We start from the raw sequence: 18,091 nt of genomic DNA on the forward strand, positions 1-18,091 counted from the left end.
AATATGCACCTAGTTGAAGTGCCTAAGTAAAGAAACAGAATTCTGTAATTGACTTTGCTATCCTTTAAGTACCTGTTATCCATGACTACAGATATGACCATGACTCAGTAGGTGACAGAGCAAGGCAGAGCCAATGAAAGTTCCTTTCTCAAAACGGCTTTCTGAAGTCCTAAGTGTGAGCTAATAAGCCAAGCAGTGAATTAAACAATCACTCAGTGTCAGAAAAACAACTTCGTATTTTCCTGTAAGTTATATTTCCTCATTTCAATTTTTGATTAAATTGGTATTATAAAGGGTGCAATCCAGTCCCTTAGTGGCAGTAATTAGAACATAAATTGCATTTATTTCTGTGAGAGTTGATTTTTAGATCTTAGTTTTGATACTTATTGGCCAAGAGCATTCATGCATGATTCACTAGAAAATTGTCTACACCTGAGGCAATTACACAGGTACTTTGTAGGAAGCTGTTAACTGAGTCCCTCTTTTCTTCGTGTTTAGAGAGCTGGGATGGAAATAAAACAGATGCTTATTTTCTCAACCAGGAGGAACTTGCTCAGTTTCTTGTCTGTTAGACTTCAAAGGCACTCTAGTCTAGGCTATATTTTCCTTGGCCTATGCTTTATATTAAGGAGAAGATGGCTATAAACATGCTCATCTTCCTCTGTTCTGTCTAAAGAAACATGCTGTTTAGCATTAGATGTTAGCATAAATAAAATTCTGAGATGCTTAGGTGCTTTTTTTCTTTTTACGCTTTGGCGTAGAAGATCAGAGATCAAGAACTTTAGATTAAATTCATGGATCTGCCTCTGGCCCCATCTAAAGCCATGAGGAGTAGTTACTTTCCTTCACAGTGGTGGGTTAACTGGAGAAATAAGCATTCCAATAATCTGCTGTTCTGCCTTCACAGTTTTGGACTGCCATGATTTTATATGCAGTACTTGTAAAAAGTGCTCTTGGATCGGATTTATTTTCATCTGATGTTTCAGCATGCATGGATCAATCTGGAAGATGCTGCTGCTGGCACAGTTGTGTAAGTAGTCCATATAAACCCAAAGAACTTAAGTTCCCCTTGGTGATGTCTTTGGTGATTAGGACTGCTAATGTACTAGAAATTACAAGAAAAGCATTTTATGGCCACAGAGCAAAAGTGAATTTGTTTGGAATATGAGACAGATTTTAAAAATAATTAGTAAATACAAAACCTGCTAGATGTTGGTGTTGTTTCTCAATTAGTCTCATTGTTCAAATTAGATTAATTTGCTATACAAAACTCACTTATGCTCCAGGTTCTAATGCTAACAAATGCTTCCTGTAAAACAAATTCATTACCAAGCAAATGAATGAAGAACAGAATTAAAATGATTTCACAAATTGAAATTGTGCCTGAATGACATTATTGCTCAAACCAGTGCTGTCATATGGTTTAGTGAAGCTTTTATGGAAGTGAAGATCTTAATTCTGCATCTGTATGATGTCAAATGCAAAAAAAAAAAAAAAAAAAAAAAAAAAAAAATTCCTTCCACCACTGGAATTACAATTTATGTGCTGTTGGAAGAGAAGGTATTTCTACCCTTCAGTGGTTGTAGCACATATGGCAAAGAATTGGAAAGTTTAAAAAAAAAAAAAAAAACCAAAGCTTATAAGTACAGAAAGACCATTAATTGGAGTGAGCTAGTTACATTCATGCAAGGAATAAATATCTTGTGTACCTAAGAAAATAATTATGTACCTTTGTTACTGAAAGGTGTATTCAGCAAAACAAATGTCTTCATTTTCTGCACTACTTAAGACTGCTTAAGCTGTCTTCACTGTGATGTGACTGCTACTATAGTACATGATATGTACCTGAAGAACTTGATTGACTTCAGAAGAATCAAGCAGTAGTTTAAAAAAAGATTCTCTTCTTGACTGTGAAGATCTGCACAGATCATAGCATCCACATGAAAGTAATATACAAACTAAATTGGGTTCAATTCTGTCAGGCCTTGGTCCTCATTTAGTGAACAGGACTAAAGCAGAGAACTTAATTTCTCAGTTTAAGGTCTAGGAAAGTGTCTACATAAAATGAAGCTACTTTTGTGGTCGTAATGGAAATATTAATATACATTATAAAGAAAAATGTGTATTACTACTGTGTCTTCTGTGTCTTCTTGTTTGTTAATCTATTACAGTTAAGTATTGCCATGTATTATGGTATTTCATGTGACACCACAGGTAAACCTCTCGTTTAATACAGGTATTTACAATCCCTTGGGCCAAATGAACTTTGCAACAAAAGGGCAGAAATGCCTCACTATCAGGGGTGCAGGCCCTTAATATCTAAGCCTGGCAGGAAGACTACTGGCAGGAAGTTACATTACTACATTCAACTGTTAAAATTTAAATAAGAAACTAAAAGCAGTTATGGCATTTTGGAAATGGCTTCCTTATTTTAGAGCAAATTTAATGGCTGAATTCTACTTATCATATTCAGTACAGCCTAGTGCCATAGTAGCTTCCCTATTGCTCTTAAAATTACTTTAAAAATGTTGAAAACCAGTTCTGCACACCTACCACTGATCCTGCATTGCTGATTTTGTTTGTGATGTGTGTTCTGCACTTTAATACTGCCTCTGGCACTCAAGGTAGGAAAATGAATAATGCAAATTTCTTGCAAGGAAAAAGCTAACAGTTTCCTGCAGCAGCGAAGAATAGGCCCTTGAGGGAGATCTCTAATGCAGTTTTTGAATTAAATGGCTCGTTGGTTGCCAGTGTTCTTCTGCATTTTGGTTTCTCAGTAGGGTGAATTACTGGGAAACTATTTGACCTCTTCACCTGTCTGTGCTCCCTGTGCAAAATATGCTTAAATGGTTACAGCAAGAACAAGAGACTGAATGAGCATCACTTGAAGGGCATCACTTGAAGGAAAGCAAAAGTTGCGTTTTTATCACTGTAATTTTTCTCTGGCAGCTGAGCACTAGAATAAGCCTTTGAAAATGGTGGCTTTGAGCAAAATGTCTGATTAGGGCTTTTAATAATACGAGTCAAAAAAAATATTAAATGAGTGGTGAAAATTCTTTATGTGATAAAGGGGCAATGTTTATTATAGCACTTTAAATGGAATATAAAATCCCTGATCCATTATGTACTACAGCAGATGCCAACAAAAGGTGCTATATGCTTTGTTTTACCTTTGAAAACTAAGGGCCAGAAACTGCAGAGGTCTGAAGTACTTCAGTATTACTGCTTGGATAAACAGGCTATTCGTGGGATTGTCTGGAATAAATCATGTCAGAAGGCTCTGAATTCCTCCCACAGCATGGCTGCAGGCCTCGTGGTGGTTTACTCGTGCATGCCTGAATGCTTCAAATGACACTCACATAACATAAGGCACCTTACTTAGAACAATTTGAATTGCACTTAAAATATATATATAAATACCGAAAAAGAGGCGCCGGACCTGGCCACGGGTTCTTTGAACTGATGACTCAATAGATGAAACGGCATACATCTGTTATATCTGCAGCCGACACAAACCACGGAGGGCCACGATGTGCTCAAACACACTGAAGGCCGAGGCGAGCCTCGCCGCCGCGCGCAGGGCAGGCGGCCCGCGCCCTTCCCATGCCCAGACGAGAACCGCGGCCTCCTCGCGGCCAGCAGTCCCAAGCGCCGCTTCCCGTTTGCAGCCACGCCTGAAAAGCCCTCAGGCCTCCACAGTCCCGGCTTGCTAGGACGCGGTGAGGATGTACGGACCAGCTCCAGGGGCCGCCGGTGCTCGAACGCTGTGGAAGTACGTGGGGCAACGGCGCGGGCCGGCGCAGCGCAGGGGGCGGGCCGAGCCGCGGCGGCGCCATTTCAGCGCGCCCAGCGGGAGGCAGGGATGAGGGCCGTCGCTTGGCGCTGGGTGCTGCGCGTCGCTCGATTCTCTGGCTGCGGCGGCGGGGCGCTGGCGGTGCTGCGGCGCCCTCCGAGCAGCGGAGCTCGCGCTGCTTCGTCGTCCGGCTCCGCGGTGGGTGAGGCGGGAGCTGCCCGCCGGGGCGGTGCGGGAGGGGAGCTGGACCTCGCGAGCCTCGGGGTGGGGGGGATCAGGCGAGTTCTCGGCTTGGTTCCTGAGCGGCTGTTTCGGAATCTGCATCGAAGTTGCTCCGAAGTAGCCTCCTTAGGGGCTGGGTTTAGGGCCGCGTTAGCCATGGGGCTTTAACGGCGCGGGCAGCCTAGCCGGCGGACCGAGGGAAGGAAGAGGAGTCTCTCCTGGACCCTCTTTCATTCTGCAGACGTAACGCCTGACTGCTCACCGTCTCCAAAACTTGACCACCGTGTGGTGAACGGGGTGCTGCCCTCTGAGATGCTCACCCCTGTGCTCTGCTCCACCCCCCAGTCCCTGGGGCACAGAGGAGCTGCTGTGTGCCTGCCCTCAGCTACCCGGGGCGCGCTCTGGATTAGCAGCTCGTAGGTGCGCTGCAGGAAAGCAGCAGGGGCTTGGCGGGCTGCTCTGCACTTGGTGCTGCTTTGCCCGTGCTTTTAGCTGCACCTGTTGTACTTCTGATGCCCCTAGGTCGCTCTGCCTCAGTGACTGGCAGCTTGGGATGCTGGAGCTCTCGTTTTGATGATACAGTGCTGAAAATACAAACAGCTGATGGCCACCATGTATATTAATTGTGGTGATGCTAAAGCTAGTAAAAGCTGATGCGCAGCCTTGACTTTAGCTTTGGAGGTATTCAGGAGAAGAGAAGGCAAAGGGTTTCATTTTTAACCCTGATGATTCCATTGAGAATCTTGCAAATCACGTAACTTGAAGGTGATTTTTAGAAGTCTCCAAATTAGCGAAGGGGTTTTGATTTATTTTACTGGAGGCCCTGATTCTTTTTTGAGGTCTGAGACTAATCACATTTAACTGTGTCTAAACAAAATATCCCCAGAGTCAGTGCTGAGTGTAGGCCCCATTCCTTCAAGTGATGCTAAGCATGAGGCAGGTTGCTGTAGGAGTGCAACAAGATTTTTAGGAGCAGTAACAAGGTTGTCTCAGCACAGGTTGGTCTGCACTTGTTCACTTTTTCTGCAGACGGTGCATGTTGATACCACAACTGCTCTGTACTGTTCTTTTTTTGATTAGTCCTCGGGCTCCAGGGATGAGGTTCTACAAGACAAACGCACTCGGATCCTGTCACGGGGTCTGCCCAAACAAAAGGCCATAGAAGGAGTTAAGCAGGTGTTGGTCATAGCTTCTGGCAAAGGGGGAGTTGGAAAATCGACAACAGCAGGTAAGATTTTTCTTGTTGTTGTGCTGTTGTATTTTTATTGTTTTGTAATAGATATGTAAATATTTGTGTGCTTGTGTGGTTTTTGAATTACATTCAGCTGGCAGCCGTGATACCTGTCAGATTACAAAGTTTTACTTGAAGGCAACAGAGAAGTGTGTTTTCATGCCTCCCTCTCTCAGTCTGGTATTATGTATACAGCAACTAAACTTTTTGTTGCAAAATACGTAGGTTTTCGCTGATGTTTTACTTTGTATTCTGTACAAAGTACAGAATTCCTTTGCAAGGAATATTTGGACAGTTGAGTCCCACTAACAGAACCCTCAACCTCTGTGAAGATCTGCAGCTGCTGAAAATCTGTATGAATGCAGAGGAACCAGTTTTGAAGTGGGTGTTGGTAGAGCAGGCAGCAGAAATAATGTGCTTGTAGTAGTGCAGTGCTGTCCTTGGACAGCTTGCTTTGAATTGGGAGTAAGCTAAAATGGTGGGGATTATGTGCTGGTGTAGTGATGCTGTTACTCCTTTGCTAGCATCTTAGGTGTAACTGTACAGTGTAATAGTGGCCTATGTTGTCATGTGCTCTGTAGGGATTATCAATATTTCAGTGTTCAGAAGGTTCAACATCAATTCTCTGGCCAGTTTTCTCAACTACTTGTAGAGACATTTCATAATGACAAGTGAACAGCGGTGATAAACTATACGAAGCAGTGAGAGACTATTGAATCACTGTGAACTCCCAACTTTTCTTACCCACATGTTAGGCTTTGGAATCAAAAATCAGAAAAGCTTGAATTCTAGGAAGTAGAACAAGATGACGTGGATTCCTAGTACTACATATATCTGCTTGAAGTTAAACAAATTTGTGTTTAAGTGTCTGGGAGTTAAAAAATAAATAAATAAATAAAAAATAAAAAAAATCAGTATTCACCAGACATTAAATGAGAGAACTGAAATGTAAACAGACCGTTTACTGTATTGTTTGACCAGTTACTGCATTGGACAGCCTTTTGTTGATGATTGCATTTGTTTTATTTATAATGTTGAGAAGAAAGAGGACTTTAGATTCTTGATGATTAACATAAGTTGAATGTTTCAGATGAACAGTTTATTAAGATAAAATAATTTGTATGAAAAAAAAGTAGTAGAGGCTTGTGGGAAATACGTTTGGTTACACTTTCCCTAACTGAGAAGGAAAGGAGAATGATAATTGGTAATTAGAGGTGGTGTATATATAGCCTTAAAGTGCCACAGAAAATATCATCAGTCTTATCTGCATTCCTCCGAAGGACTGTCAAGGCTGCTAGTGTTCTTTCTCCCCGTGGGTTTGTATTCCAGTTGTTCCAGATCTCCCTTTCAGATTGAGTGGATATGTACTGGGGTTGAGTTTGTGAGGGTCATTCTTTAATCTGTCTCTGTGTTTCTGTTGTGTAATTTTTCCTATCTCTTGCTATACACAACAGCGTATAGCTTTTGTATTATATTCCTAGTTGCTTCTAGCATTTCTGAAATCAACATAGTTTCCGATGAAAAGATTAACTTTAAAAAAATAAGAATATTTTTAATCTGTGTTTAAATACTTACATTGTTTTGATTATTTTCTTCTCTCTAGTATGAGATTTTTTGTTTGTTTGTTTGTTTGATTCCTGTTTCCTGTTTTGTTTCCTGTTGAGTTCTATTCTTTTACAGTGTTCTGCTAGATTTCCTCAGTCTTGGTGCAGCATCCCAAAATTGGTTCTGGCCTGAGAAGAATTCAGAGGGTGAACTTGAAAGAATAGAAGTTTCTAATTTCTGAAATTCATAGTATTTCTACTGTGTAAGCATGGTGTGGCTTTCTGAATTGCATCTTGTTAATCCTGCAGATTGCAGAGAATATAACTACTGATAATTTACTTTGGTTTTCTTCAGTCATTCCAGCAAAGGCTATGGAGATAGGATTTTTTTTTTATTGTTCAGGATAACTGATGTAGTCAAGACATGGTGAAACATATCCCATCACTTTTTTTTTTTTTTTTTTTTTCTCTTGTATGTTTTTTTTTTTAAGTCTGCAGGTAGGATGCATTAATCTTTTCAAAGCAGTGGCCAAAATCCATCTGTTCATGTGTCCCACCTGGACATAAGTTTGGTCATTGGCCAACTCTGATCTCCTTGTATTTCCTTCTTGATGCTGGCTGGTTTAGCATGGGCTAGAGATAGCATGGTGACTTTGTGGCATCCTATGAAGACAAGAGGTGATGGTGAAAGGTATTGGACTTGTTGAATATATATGCCCTACTTCTTTACAGTCCTGATCATGTTGGAGTCTAATTGTGAGGGCCCGTGTTAATGTTTAGGGTCAGGTTAAGGTTGGGGTTCTGTGTTTCTGAGCCTTCTTGGAACTCACAGCAATACAAAGATAACCAGGTGCAATAATCAGCTGGGATTCAAAATAGTATGTTGTATCCATTTAGAAATGCAGCTAATGAATTTGAGCTTTCCCAGTATATTATTTCCACTGTCTTCCTTCTTTCCCTTCAGTAGTCAAATACCTTTTATTTAAGATTAATTATAGATCATACTTTAATTTTCACACATTATAATTGTATGGGAAGAAGATAGACTGAAGTGATAGGCATATTAAAGCAGTATGGTGAGTAACTTGCTGCTTCCCTTGTGCTTCTTCAAACACGTTCTGCAGTTTATTTATTTGTTTAATCATTGGCTTGCATGTTTTTCTCCTTATCCTTGATTTGTAGGTCAGGCTCCAAGTTGCAGAGGATTAATTCTCTCTGCTTGGTTAAGGGAATAGTTAATCATGCATCTATTTAAGTAGCAAACTGAAGAATAAAATCTATATGCTTTATCAGCTTAGGAATAAACAGTACCTGTGCACATCATAGGGAAAGCGGTATAATTTTTCTTGTTAACCTTCTCACTGTTTTGTTTAATAAAACTTGCTACTATGTATACTAAATGCTTTAAGCTGTTAATGTCTTCCCAACTTGCTCTCAGTACCTTTGTCCTCTTTCAGCAGGACAAGGCTGATTGCAGCTTATCTTTCTTAAAATGCTTTGTAGGCTGAAATACGGCAATGTGTAAAGGAAGCAAAAGATTTTGTGCAGGAAAGCTGTGAGGGTTTTTGTTTGTTATAACATGTTACTGTTTGGAATACAACACGTACTGTTTGGTTACACTGAAGTTTCTAGATCTTCCAGTATAGCTGAAGCTGGTGAACGATGCTGTTTCGTCCGTGTGTTTTCTACACAAGTATTGATGGAAATGCTGTAAACAGCTGTAGACAAGCTAGGGGACAAATTAGTTGCTTTTTCCTGTTTTCTGTTTCTTTAGTTGCTAGGGATGCTTTCAGAGTAGATGAGACTTTTTGTGGCATACAAATTGAGCAAAAAGTAGAATTGCAACTTCTTCCAAAAAAATGTCTATTTTAATATATCATGAGACATCAAAAAAGGGTTATGAACATTATTTCTGGTCACTGCGGTTTAATAGCTTAGTTAAATGCGATCTGATCTCTACTTTTAGAAGTTCATTAGAGACTGTGGTGTTTTATTTTTGTAGTAATGCCTAGTTTCCAAAAGTCAACAAATAATTCTTTTTATGTTATCCTTTAGCTAAATGCTAAGATTGTAACTTCATATCACGGTGTCCTGTAGAAATCTAGACCTTGTGTTTTTTTGCAGATTAATGTGAATTGGCTAGCTACTGTGGATTGAATGGTAGATGCTGCTGTCTCTTCAACTACTAATTCCATAGATATATTAGAAGCTAAGAACCAAGATGATGAGTGCTCTTATTAAGCAAGTGTGGTGTATTTATGTTATGTTTTTGCTTGTTAGAAATCATAGCATTCTTAATATTTAGAAGGTGAGTTCTCTTACAGTTAATTTTTTTCTTCTCTTTTTTACAGTAAATATAGCCCTCGCCCTAGCAGCAAATGATTCGGTAGGTGAACATCTAATTATCAGCCTTAATGTTAAACAAATGTGCGAGTCATAAATAAAACGGTTACTGCTGGGGGTGGTTGCATACATTAAGTCTGGCAGTTAATTTCTTTGTTTTTTTTTTTTTTTTTTTTTTTTAATGGACATTTAAGCTTATGTAAATTTGTTTGTATCAGCTCTGTGGGTGACACAGCTTTCATCCTTCATCTGTGTACCCTTTCAGTTGTGTGTTTCTGATTACACCTACAGTTCTGCAAGGGTGTGTAGGCATATGGGAGGCTGTTTGTGTAGGTTGGAGCTGCATAATAAGTAATTAATTTATATCACTTGAGAGCACTGACTTGGAAAAAATATGAATAACTGCTGGGTGGTGTCCAAAGCATTATTTGTAGCTGCAAAGATTCACTTTTCCAGGAGAAATTCATGTATTAAAATACTTCATGGGCTGGAGGAAGGAAAGAAACTATGTATCTTCCTAAACCTTAGAAATACTTTTTTTTTTTTTTTTTTTTTAAGTGAAAGAATGTAATTGCCCTATTTGGTATTGCAGAACTCAAACTGTTAAATGCTAGAAGTAAGTTTGTATGCAAGGGTATGTAACAACTATAGAACTCGTAAAGCATTGATTCCAAAATAACTAATAAGTTCAAAACAAGCGTACCCTTTAGAATAGTATTCCACAGAGGTTTTCAGTGAAGCTGGAACTTCAGATTTACAGATAATCTTTATGCAAAGGCCAAGAAAGATATGTGAGGAAATATCTTTTCCAGATGATGCACTCCACTATTTAAATTAAAATTATCTAGGAACACAGATTGAGCATGGCCTTGGAATTTCATCACAGTCAACTTTAATTACTTATTTGGTTGAATTCTCAAAAGACTCTTGGAAAATATTTCATAGTTAATGTCAGATATCATTGAAAACAGTGCTTACAAAGCAGTATAATACAAGGTATTGTCACATATTTTGACCTGGTAAGTGTAGTAACTTCTTATCTTGTAAAAGACGAGTGAAATAAAATAGGTAGGAGTGAAGTTTGCGTGCTCTCTGAACACTTGTAGAAATTTGTAAAAGAATTTTTTAAATTTCTGTAACAACAATCATACTTGGTAAGGAGAGTGCTAAAGCTGTTAAATGAGATGCATAGTGTTTGTAATGGCATCTGATCTTGGTATTTCACAGTGTTTAATTCTGTGTTTTAAATAGGCTGCTGGAGTAATTTGATTCGGAAGGAAAGTCTGCTATCTTGAAAAACAAAACTGCTTGAATGGTTCTTTCTAATTAACTTTAAAACATGACATTTGCTGTAATACTTTTCCAAAATAAATGTGATCCTGCAAGTAGTTCTGTGCTGTAGCATGGTCCTTGAGTAGCTCCATGGAAACCATGTCAACTAATTGCACAGAAACTTTCCATACCAGCTTGAATGTTTTTAGGATTGTGGCTGATACTGCTCATGCATGCAGCTTTGTGCATTGTTTGTATTTAGATAGAACATCTCTTAGTAATCCTGGCATTTTGAAGTTGTGGAGTTGTTCCCTTTTGTTAGGGCTTAAACATCTGGCTTTAAACGTGATAGAATCATAGAATCACAAGGTTGGAAACAACCTGTAAGATCATCTAGTCCATCTTCTCATTACCATTGCTACCACAAACTAAACCATATCTTGTAGATCCTCATCCAGACTCCTCTTGAATACTGCCAGGGACAGCGACTCCACCACCTCTGCAGGCCATTCCAGTGCCTGATCACTCTCTGAGAGGAAAAAGTTTTTCCTCATGTCTAATCTAAATCTCCTCTGGTACAACTTATGGCCATTTCCCCAGGTTCTGTTTGTTGCCTGGGAGAAGAGGCCAAACCCTCCTCACCACAACCTCTCTTCAGGAAGTTGTAGAGTGCAGTGGGGTCGCCCCTGAGCCTCCTCTTTTAAACTAAACAATTCCAGCTGTCTCAGCTGCTCGTCATAAGACTTGTGCTCCAGACCCCTCACCAGTTTCGTTGCCCTTCTCTGGGCATGCTCCAGGGCCTCAATGTCTTTATTGTACTGAGGGGCTCAAAACAACACGATACTTGAGATGTGGCCTCACCAGTGCTGAGTGCAGGGGATGATCATCTCCCTGCTCCTGCTGGCCACACCATTTGTAATGCAAGCCAGGATGGCATTGGCCCTCTTGGCCACCTGGGCACACTGTTGGCTCGTGTTCAGACAAGCGTCAACCAACACCCCCAGGTCCCTTTCCTCTTCACAGTCATCCAGCCACTCATCCCCAAGCCTATGGGGTTGTTGTGGCCGTTGATTTGATGCATCACTTCAGTAGCCCACTAAAATGTTTGCAAAATGCATAAATAAACAGACTGATTGAGGAGGCAAATTAGGGACTAAGAAATAATTCTAAATGAAATTGCGGCAAGAAAGTTTGGTAAATGTAGAATGGGACTAGTCATTTCTGATGTTACGTGGTAATATAAAATTGAAGGCCAGAGGCTGGCTGATATTGATGAAAGAGCAGGTAAGACTGATGCGACTTGCCTGATCTGAGAGTCACAACCTAACGAGCTACAAACATGGTGAAATCGTGCATTGGTGTGGTTACAAAATGAGAAGTTGAACTGAATAAAGATAACTGTGTTTTGTTTATGCACTGGTATCTTTACAATGAAATGATTGTGTACATCGTGTTTATGTTTAACTTTTGGACTTGAATATGCCGGTGTTCTCACTTATGCTCTGATTTACTAACAGAATCACCAGCAGCATCCTGCATCTTCATTGCAGCACTTATGTTTTTTATAAGCAAAATACAAATTTGTAGAAACTGATGCTTGATCTTGATGTACTGTTTAAAGCAGAAGAGAAAGGACTTGTAAAGAAAGGTCACCATGACCATAAAGGTTTGTGCTTCTTCATTAGATACAGTCTATTTCTGATACAAATTCCTCACTTATAATTAAGTTTTCAAAGCAATTAGTGTATTGGAGCTAATTGGCAATAAAACCTGTTGCCTCCTGATTGTTTAAGTATAATCTTAGAGAAGGAGTACAGGTCACAGAGTATTGAGAATAACTGTTTTCTGGTGAGAGAGAGATCTCTGAAAGATGCTTTCAGAGGAGATTAGAGTAGAGTAGATTCTTGTAGCTTTCACTAATAGCTTTGGTGCTGCATTGTTGTTTGATAGTGTCATAAGCTGGAAGCAGATTAACAATCAAAGCATGAAGGAATTTCTTGTCCTCTTGATTTAAAAAAAAAAAAAAAAAAAAAACCAAAAAAAAACCAAAAAAAAAAAAAAACAAAAAAAACCTAACTGTATGGGAGCTACTGAGTCACGGCCTGAACCTCTGATTGATCACCTGAGGCGAGCCATGAGTCAGCCAGAAGAGCACAGGTGAAGGCAATTCACCTGTGCTGCCGGAAGGGGTGGAACCAGGCTCCTAGACCTACTTAAGAGCTGGCTACCAGTGGGGAAGGATCTCATCTGGAGATCTCTCCTTCTGGTGTTTTGTGGTGAGCCCAGCATAAGGGTAAGCCTTCCATTTATTCTCTCTTGTTATCATAGTCCGCTTCGCCTCACTCTCTTGTTTATTTTGTGATTGTAACATCTTGATATCTATTGATTGTACACCCAACAAAAAAAACAGTCTTCCATCTTCTCTTAAAAGTCTGCTTTCTGCAGTCAGAGAGAAAAGAACCACTGTTTCTGTAAACAGGCAGTTTTTTAAACATATATTTTTTTAACTGGGAAGCTTTCTGAGCTGTTACAATCATAGGCTGTAGTTTTAAGGAATCAACAGAACCTTGGACGTCATCACTGGCCAGTGTTGTTGGCAAAACTGGGCTTAGCATTCATCAGTTCAAGTCTTTGGTGCTAGTGCTGTTTTTACCCTTGTGGTTTCAAGATAACTGAAGATAGGATTTAATTTAGATATTTAGGTACTATACCTAAATATGTACCTTTGTCATGGGTTTGTTTTTTGTTTGGTTGTTTCTTTTTCCAAAGTTTTTGGTGCAAGGCCAGGGAAACAAACAGGATCCCTTTCTGGTTTATTAGATCTTGGTACCTAGATGGGTTAGTTAAGAATTGTGTCAACTCTTTTGGTTGTACCAGGACTTATAAATCCGTGCAGTTTTCTTTGTGTTACTAAATAACTTAAAGTTTTAACTCTGTATTCTATTTCTAATTGTTTGCTTAGTTTGATAGCTGATTTTTATTTTTTTGGGGGGTGCAGGGGTTCTTTTGATGTCAGTTTGACTCCCTGGGGGCACTTGAGAAGAGTTTGTTGGATTTTGTGCCAGGACGATTCGTATTCAGACTAGAATGACTACTTATGAAAGCTGCCTGGCTGTGACTGATTTATTATAGTAGAAACAAGTTGAATTAATAGGTGCCAGCAATAATGGGATAGAGATTGCTTGTTTATGAACAGAGTATTTTAGTGAGCAAACACCAGCTGTGCATGACTCAGGATGGCACGCATCCAGTTGGAGGCTGTGTGCTGTGCTGTCACTGCAGGCAGGCTCCCAGTCAGATTGCTTCTGACTCTTGTTCTTTCCAAGTAGACTTCATTTCCTCACTATAGGATGGGATGGTTTTGGTGCTGTGAAGGATGGAGCGGCAAGCAGTAAAGCCATACGGAAGGAATTAGTGTTGAAAGCATTAAGCAAGTGGCTTCTGCCCGGAGCTGTCTGGGCACGTGAGGAGAAGCGAGCAGCAGCTGACGTGCTGCGGCTTCACGCCATGTCGGGGTATCTGGGGCGAACAGAGCAGGCCGAAATTTGGGGTACATCGTCAGTGATCTGCAGTGAGAGGCCTCTTTTTTCCCGAGTAAACTCGCAGGTTGCTGAGCAACCCGTGAAGACTGCGGGCGGTGGCAGCCGGCCGGCAGAGGGAGCGCCAGAGGGCGCCGAGCCGTACGGCCGCAGAGCCCGGGCCGGGCTGGGGGCGCGGGGGGAGCGCGCGGCTACGCGGAGATCTGGCTGGTGTGCAGGTGTGAATGTGGGCATTGCACAGACGTACCGTGATTGGAACAGAAGCTATGTGGCTATGATCAGGGTCGGTGTGAATCACTGTCGTGGTGATAAAGTTATTTCAAAACATTTATTTCATCAAGCAACGCACATTAATTTTTAAATTACTCAAAACCCACTCACCCTATTTTCTTTTCCAGCATTTTTTCTTCAGATATTGGCTTCTGTAACTAAACTTTCAAAATCCTACCCTTAGATCAGTAGGTGATATATATTTTACATGTGGCCTTGTGTAGTCCTGTAAAAGAATTTAGATAACAATGGCCCCATTTCTCTGAGGAATTAGTTTAAAGGGAAGCTTTTGTCCTGTTTTGTCCTCCTATGTAACCTTCCCAATTATCAGGACTTGATTTCTAGGCATCTCTCTAGCCACCTTTGTTGCTTAGAGGAGGAGGAGAAGGCTTTATTTGCTATAGATAATGTGTTCATGCTAGCTTCTTAATGCTAAATAGTATTATCAGTAAAGCTGGAGATGCCAGTGAGAATTGATTGGGGTTATCTTGTAATGACAGCCCAGCTTCTCAATCAGCTGAGGAAAGGAAAGAACGAAGCTTTAAAAATCTGTTTCCAAGTAAAAAATGCATAGAAGTCATCTTCTTAATCATCCACTTTTTAAAATGATTTATCAAATCACTGTACTTATTTTGAAAGGGGGGGGGGGAGGTTTCAAGCATTATGTATGGAGTTAACTGCAAACATTAAAAGTCTACTGGAGAAGTCTGAAACTGATGTGAAAGTGGTGCGTGTTTACAATAACAATTCAGCACACTGCCCGTGAGGTGAGGCATGTGGAAGTGTTGGGGATTTTGGTGGATTATTTGCAAAATGGTGCTTTTCAAATTATATTTTTTTCACCTGATTAGATATATGAAGTATAAGAAAGCCAAAGAAGGCATAATTACTGGTGTCTGATGATTGAGAAATCTGAGCGAGAGCTACTGCAAAACTAATGTAGAAAAAAATGCTGGAGAAGTTCTGTAGCTGACAGAAAGCTGGAAGATCTTCATATGAAGGAAAAAGGGCATTTGAACCAGCAGAAGAATGAGTATTTAAAACAAGTCTGCATTTCTGGGACAGATAATGACAAAATTGCTGTTGGCCTTTATTGGCTTTAATCCAATTTACAGCTAGGCACATAAGTAGTATTTAGCTGAAAGAGTGAGAGAATTAGGGATTAAAAGATGGCTATTCAACGTGTCAGTATGTCAAACGATGAATCCAGAGCCCATCCTGTTTTTAAAGTTCTCTTTTGTCCTATATACTATTGCTTGCAGTTTAGGATTAGCTCTAATTCTATAACCACATTAGAAGGGTAAATTGAGAGTCACTGGCTGTGGATTAAGAACACCAGCTCTAAACATAACTGGCACCTTCGCTTAGAAAGTGGAGTTGTCTTTGGAAGGGGCTGCGGCTGCTGAATATTGGGAGCGCTTCTGGTTTACAGAATCATTCCTATACCGAGCAATGACAGATCATTAACCTGTGTCTCCATTCCTTCCTGGCTGAACACCAGGGATTTCTGCTGGTCTGCAGAGTTTACTTCAAAGTAAAGTATCATCCATTAAAATCCAGTGGGGATGCATGTGCTTTACCAAGTATGGAAAAAATATCGGAACAGATGAGCAAAAGTGAAATTAATGCTGTTTAAGAGTCTCTGGGTGTTTAGCAGTAATGTAGGCTATGTTGATTAACAGCTATTTATAGCAGCTCTTTGTGAACTGAGTTTTCTTTTTTTCCTTTTTTTTTTTTTCCCTTCTACTGACATAGTCTTTTATCAGACTTGTTCCTCAATAAAGCAGTTGGCAACTTGGAAGAAATCAATGCAAATCACCACATTCTGTATTGAACGCAGGATTTTATGTGGAGGGCTCATCTGTGATACGTGAATGAAGCTGGTTGCATTTTAATAAAAAAAAAAGTAATAATTCCTATTTTCTGCAAGATGTAGACTTTATTTTTTTAATAAACTACGAGTGAACATCTCCTAATTGTCTGCTAAAACAGTTGATAAGAGGATAGACGCAAATCAGTTTGTCATTAGCATGTGCCTGTGTCATCTGTGCACAGACTACATGTAGTAGAAGTTGCCTGCCTGAGAGAACAAACATAATATCAGTTGAATAATTGCAATACAGAGAAAAAGATAAATGAAAGGATTTTTTTAAATAAAATTGTGTATGCCTAAAAATTGCATGTTGTCCCATGTAAAGCTGTACTATTTTCATCATTCAGTGATATATGGGAAAATATATATTATTTTTCATTTGTGTATCATTTTATTTTCTTGTACCTACAGAATCTGTACCTGATGACTGAAAAATGTTTTCATTTCTTGGTGTAGAGAAAATAAATTTTCAGATTGGAAAGCAAACTTCATTAGATTTGTACTCGGGTAAGAAATGCAGTGATTGCATAGATGAACCTTGTGCTGAGTATTTGTCAGAAGTCTTTAAGGAGGCATAACTGGGCAAATTAGTTTTATTGAGAAGATGAGTGGCAGTGAAGTAAGGATAGTGACAGTCAAGGGTGCAAAAGCAGAAAGTGAAGATGAGTTGCATGTCTTTCACTCTGTAGTTTCTTTTTTACTGTTTTGAGATCACCAGTCATTGGTTGAGAAGGTGAAAAGGTGGCACTCATACTGCAGAAAGAACAAATCCAAGCAGTAGTTATACTGTGGTAAAGATTGTTTCAGTAGAAAGGGAAAAAACTTGAAAAGCACTGATAAGCTGTATTCAAACAATAACGGATTATAACATACACTTTTTTGCTGAATGCACCAGGAGATAACATCTTTGTTTTCACATGGCAAGGGTATTGTTTTAATTTTGTGTTCTCACTGGCTGGTGTAATATTGGTAATTATGTTATTCACTAGGAAAGTTTTCTACAATTCTGCTTTAGTTTGGTGTTCTGTTTCAACTTAGTGTAGGTATGTCTAATGACTTAGAAGTGTGTGATTGAATCAGGTGAGAATAGCTACATTTGCAGTTACGTCTTCAGAGTTTAAGCTGTTCAGGACTTGCAGGTGGGTAACAAAAAGTCTAGGTGTGTAGAAGGTGTTTTCTAAAATGTGGTATACTCAGATTCAGTCAGCCCTTCATCTGCAGCTGGGCAGGTGGAAGGAGATGGGCAAAGGCTTGAGAACAGCTGTTTTGAACCTGAGTATTACTTTGCCAGCTGGAGGGAGTTAATGTTATTTGCGAATAGAGCAGGATAGAAATATTTTTATAAGCACAAAATAAACCCATAAGAAGAAAATGATCGAGATGTTATCTGTATTGGTAACAGGATGCAGTGTAGCAGCGTTAAATCTTGCACTGAAAGAGTAATACAGAGGAGTCCTAGAACTTGCTTGCTTTTTTTTTTTTCCTTTTATTTTGCTTTCATGGCCCTGCTTTTGATCAATTGCTTATTAACTGTTTCTTCTGCCTAGGTGTTGTTTTTTTTTTACTTGACTGATGTTAAGTCTATCTTTTAGGATTTGTGTCAACACAACACCACTTTAGAAGATGTGTTGATTTATGTGTGATACTGATTATGTAGGTAAATCCATAATATTTAATGAAATAGAAGTTAAAAAAAATCTTGGTTATTATAAGACATGCATTTAGAATGAACTTAGATGAGCATGAGAAGTATCTGGTATTGGTCCTTTGATTCGGACAGCTTCACTTGGTAACATTTGGATCTGTATCAAAGTCTCTTGGGGATTTAAAGCATTCAGTAGATGCTGAATGATGTCTTCAGGACCTGTCTTAGAAGATTTCTGGTTAGCTGCCATAATTCTTTTGTGATATAATTAAATCTTTAAGAGAATCATTGATATTATAGAGATGTTCACATGCTGCAAATGGAGTGGTGTTTGAGAGAAATAAAACTCAAACCTTTAG

At 39.6% G+C, this 18,091-nt stretch overlaps 1 protein-coding gene across 1 annotated transcript in view; it reads left to right on the forward strand.

The window, feature by feature from the left end:
* Positions 1 to 3,862: 3,862 nt before the first annotated feature.
* Positions 3,863 to 18,091, forward strand: part of NUBPL (NUBP iron-sulfur cluster assembly factor, mitochondrial) — a gene marked incomplete at both ends in the record, with an annotated part of 77,987 nt that continues 63,758 nt past the window's right edge. Inside the window, 3 exons of the mRNA XM_079536761.1 lie at positions 3,863 to 3,991; positions 5,096 to 5,243; positions 9,142 to 9,176. Of these exons, the coding sequence (XP_079392887.1) occupies positions 3,863 to 3,991; positions 5,096 to 5,243; positions 9,142 to 9,176 (312 nt within the window). The remainder of the gene's footprint in view (positions 3,992 to 5,095; positions 5,244 to 9,141; positions 9,177 to 18,091) is intronic.

This window comes from Tetrao urogallus (assembly GCF_951394365.1).
Source record: "Tetrao urogallus genome assembly, chromosome: 6".
NCBI lineage: Eukaryota > Metazoa > Chordata > Aves > Galliformes > Phasianidae > Tetrao > Tetrao urogallus.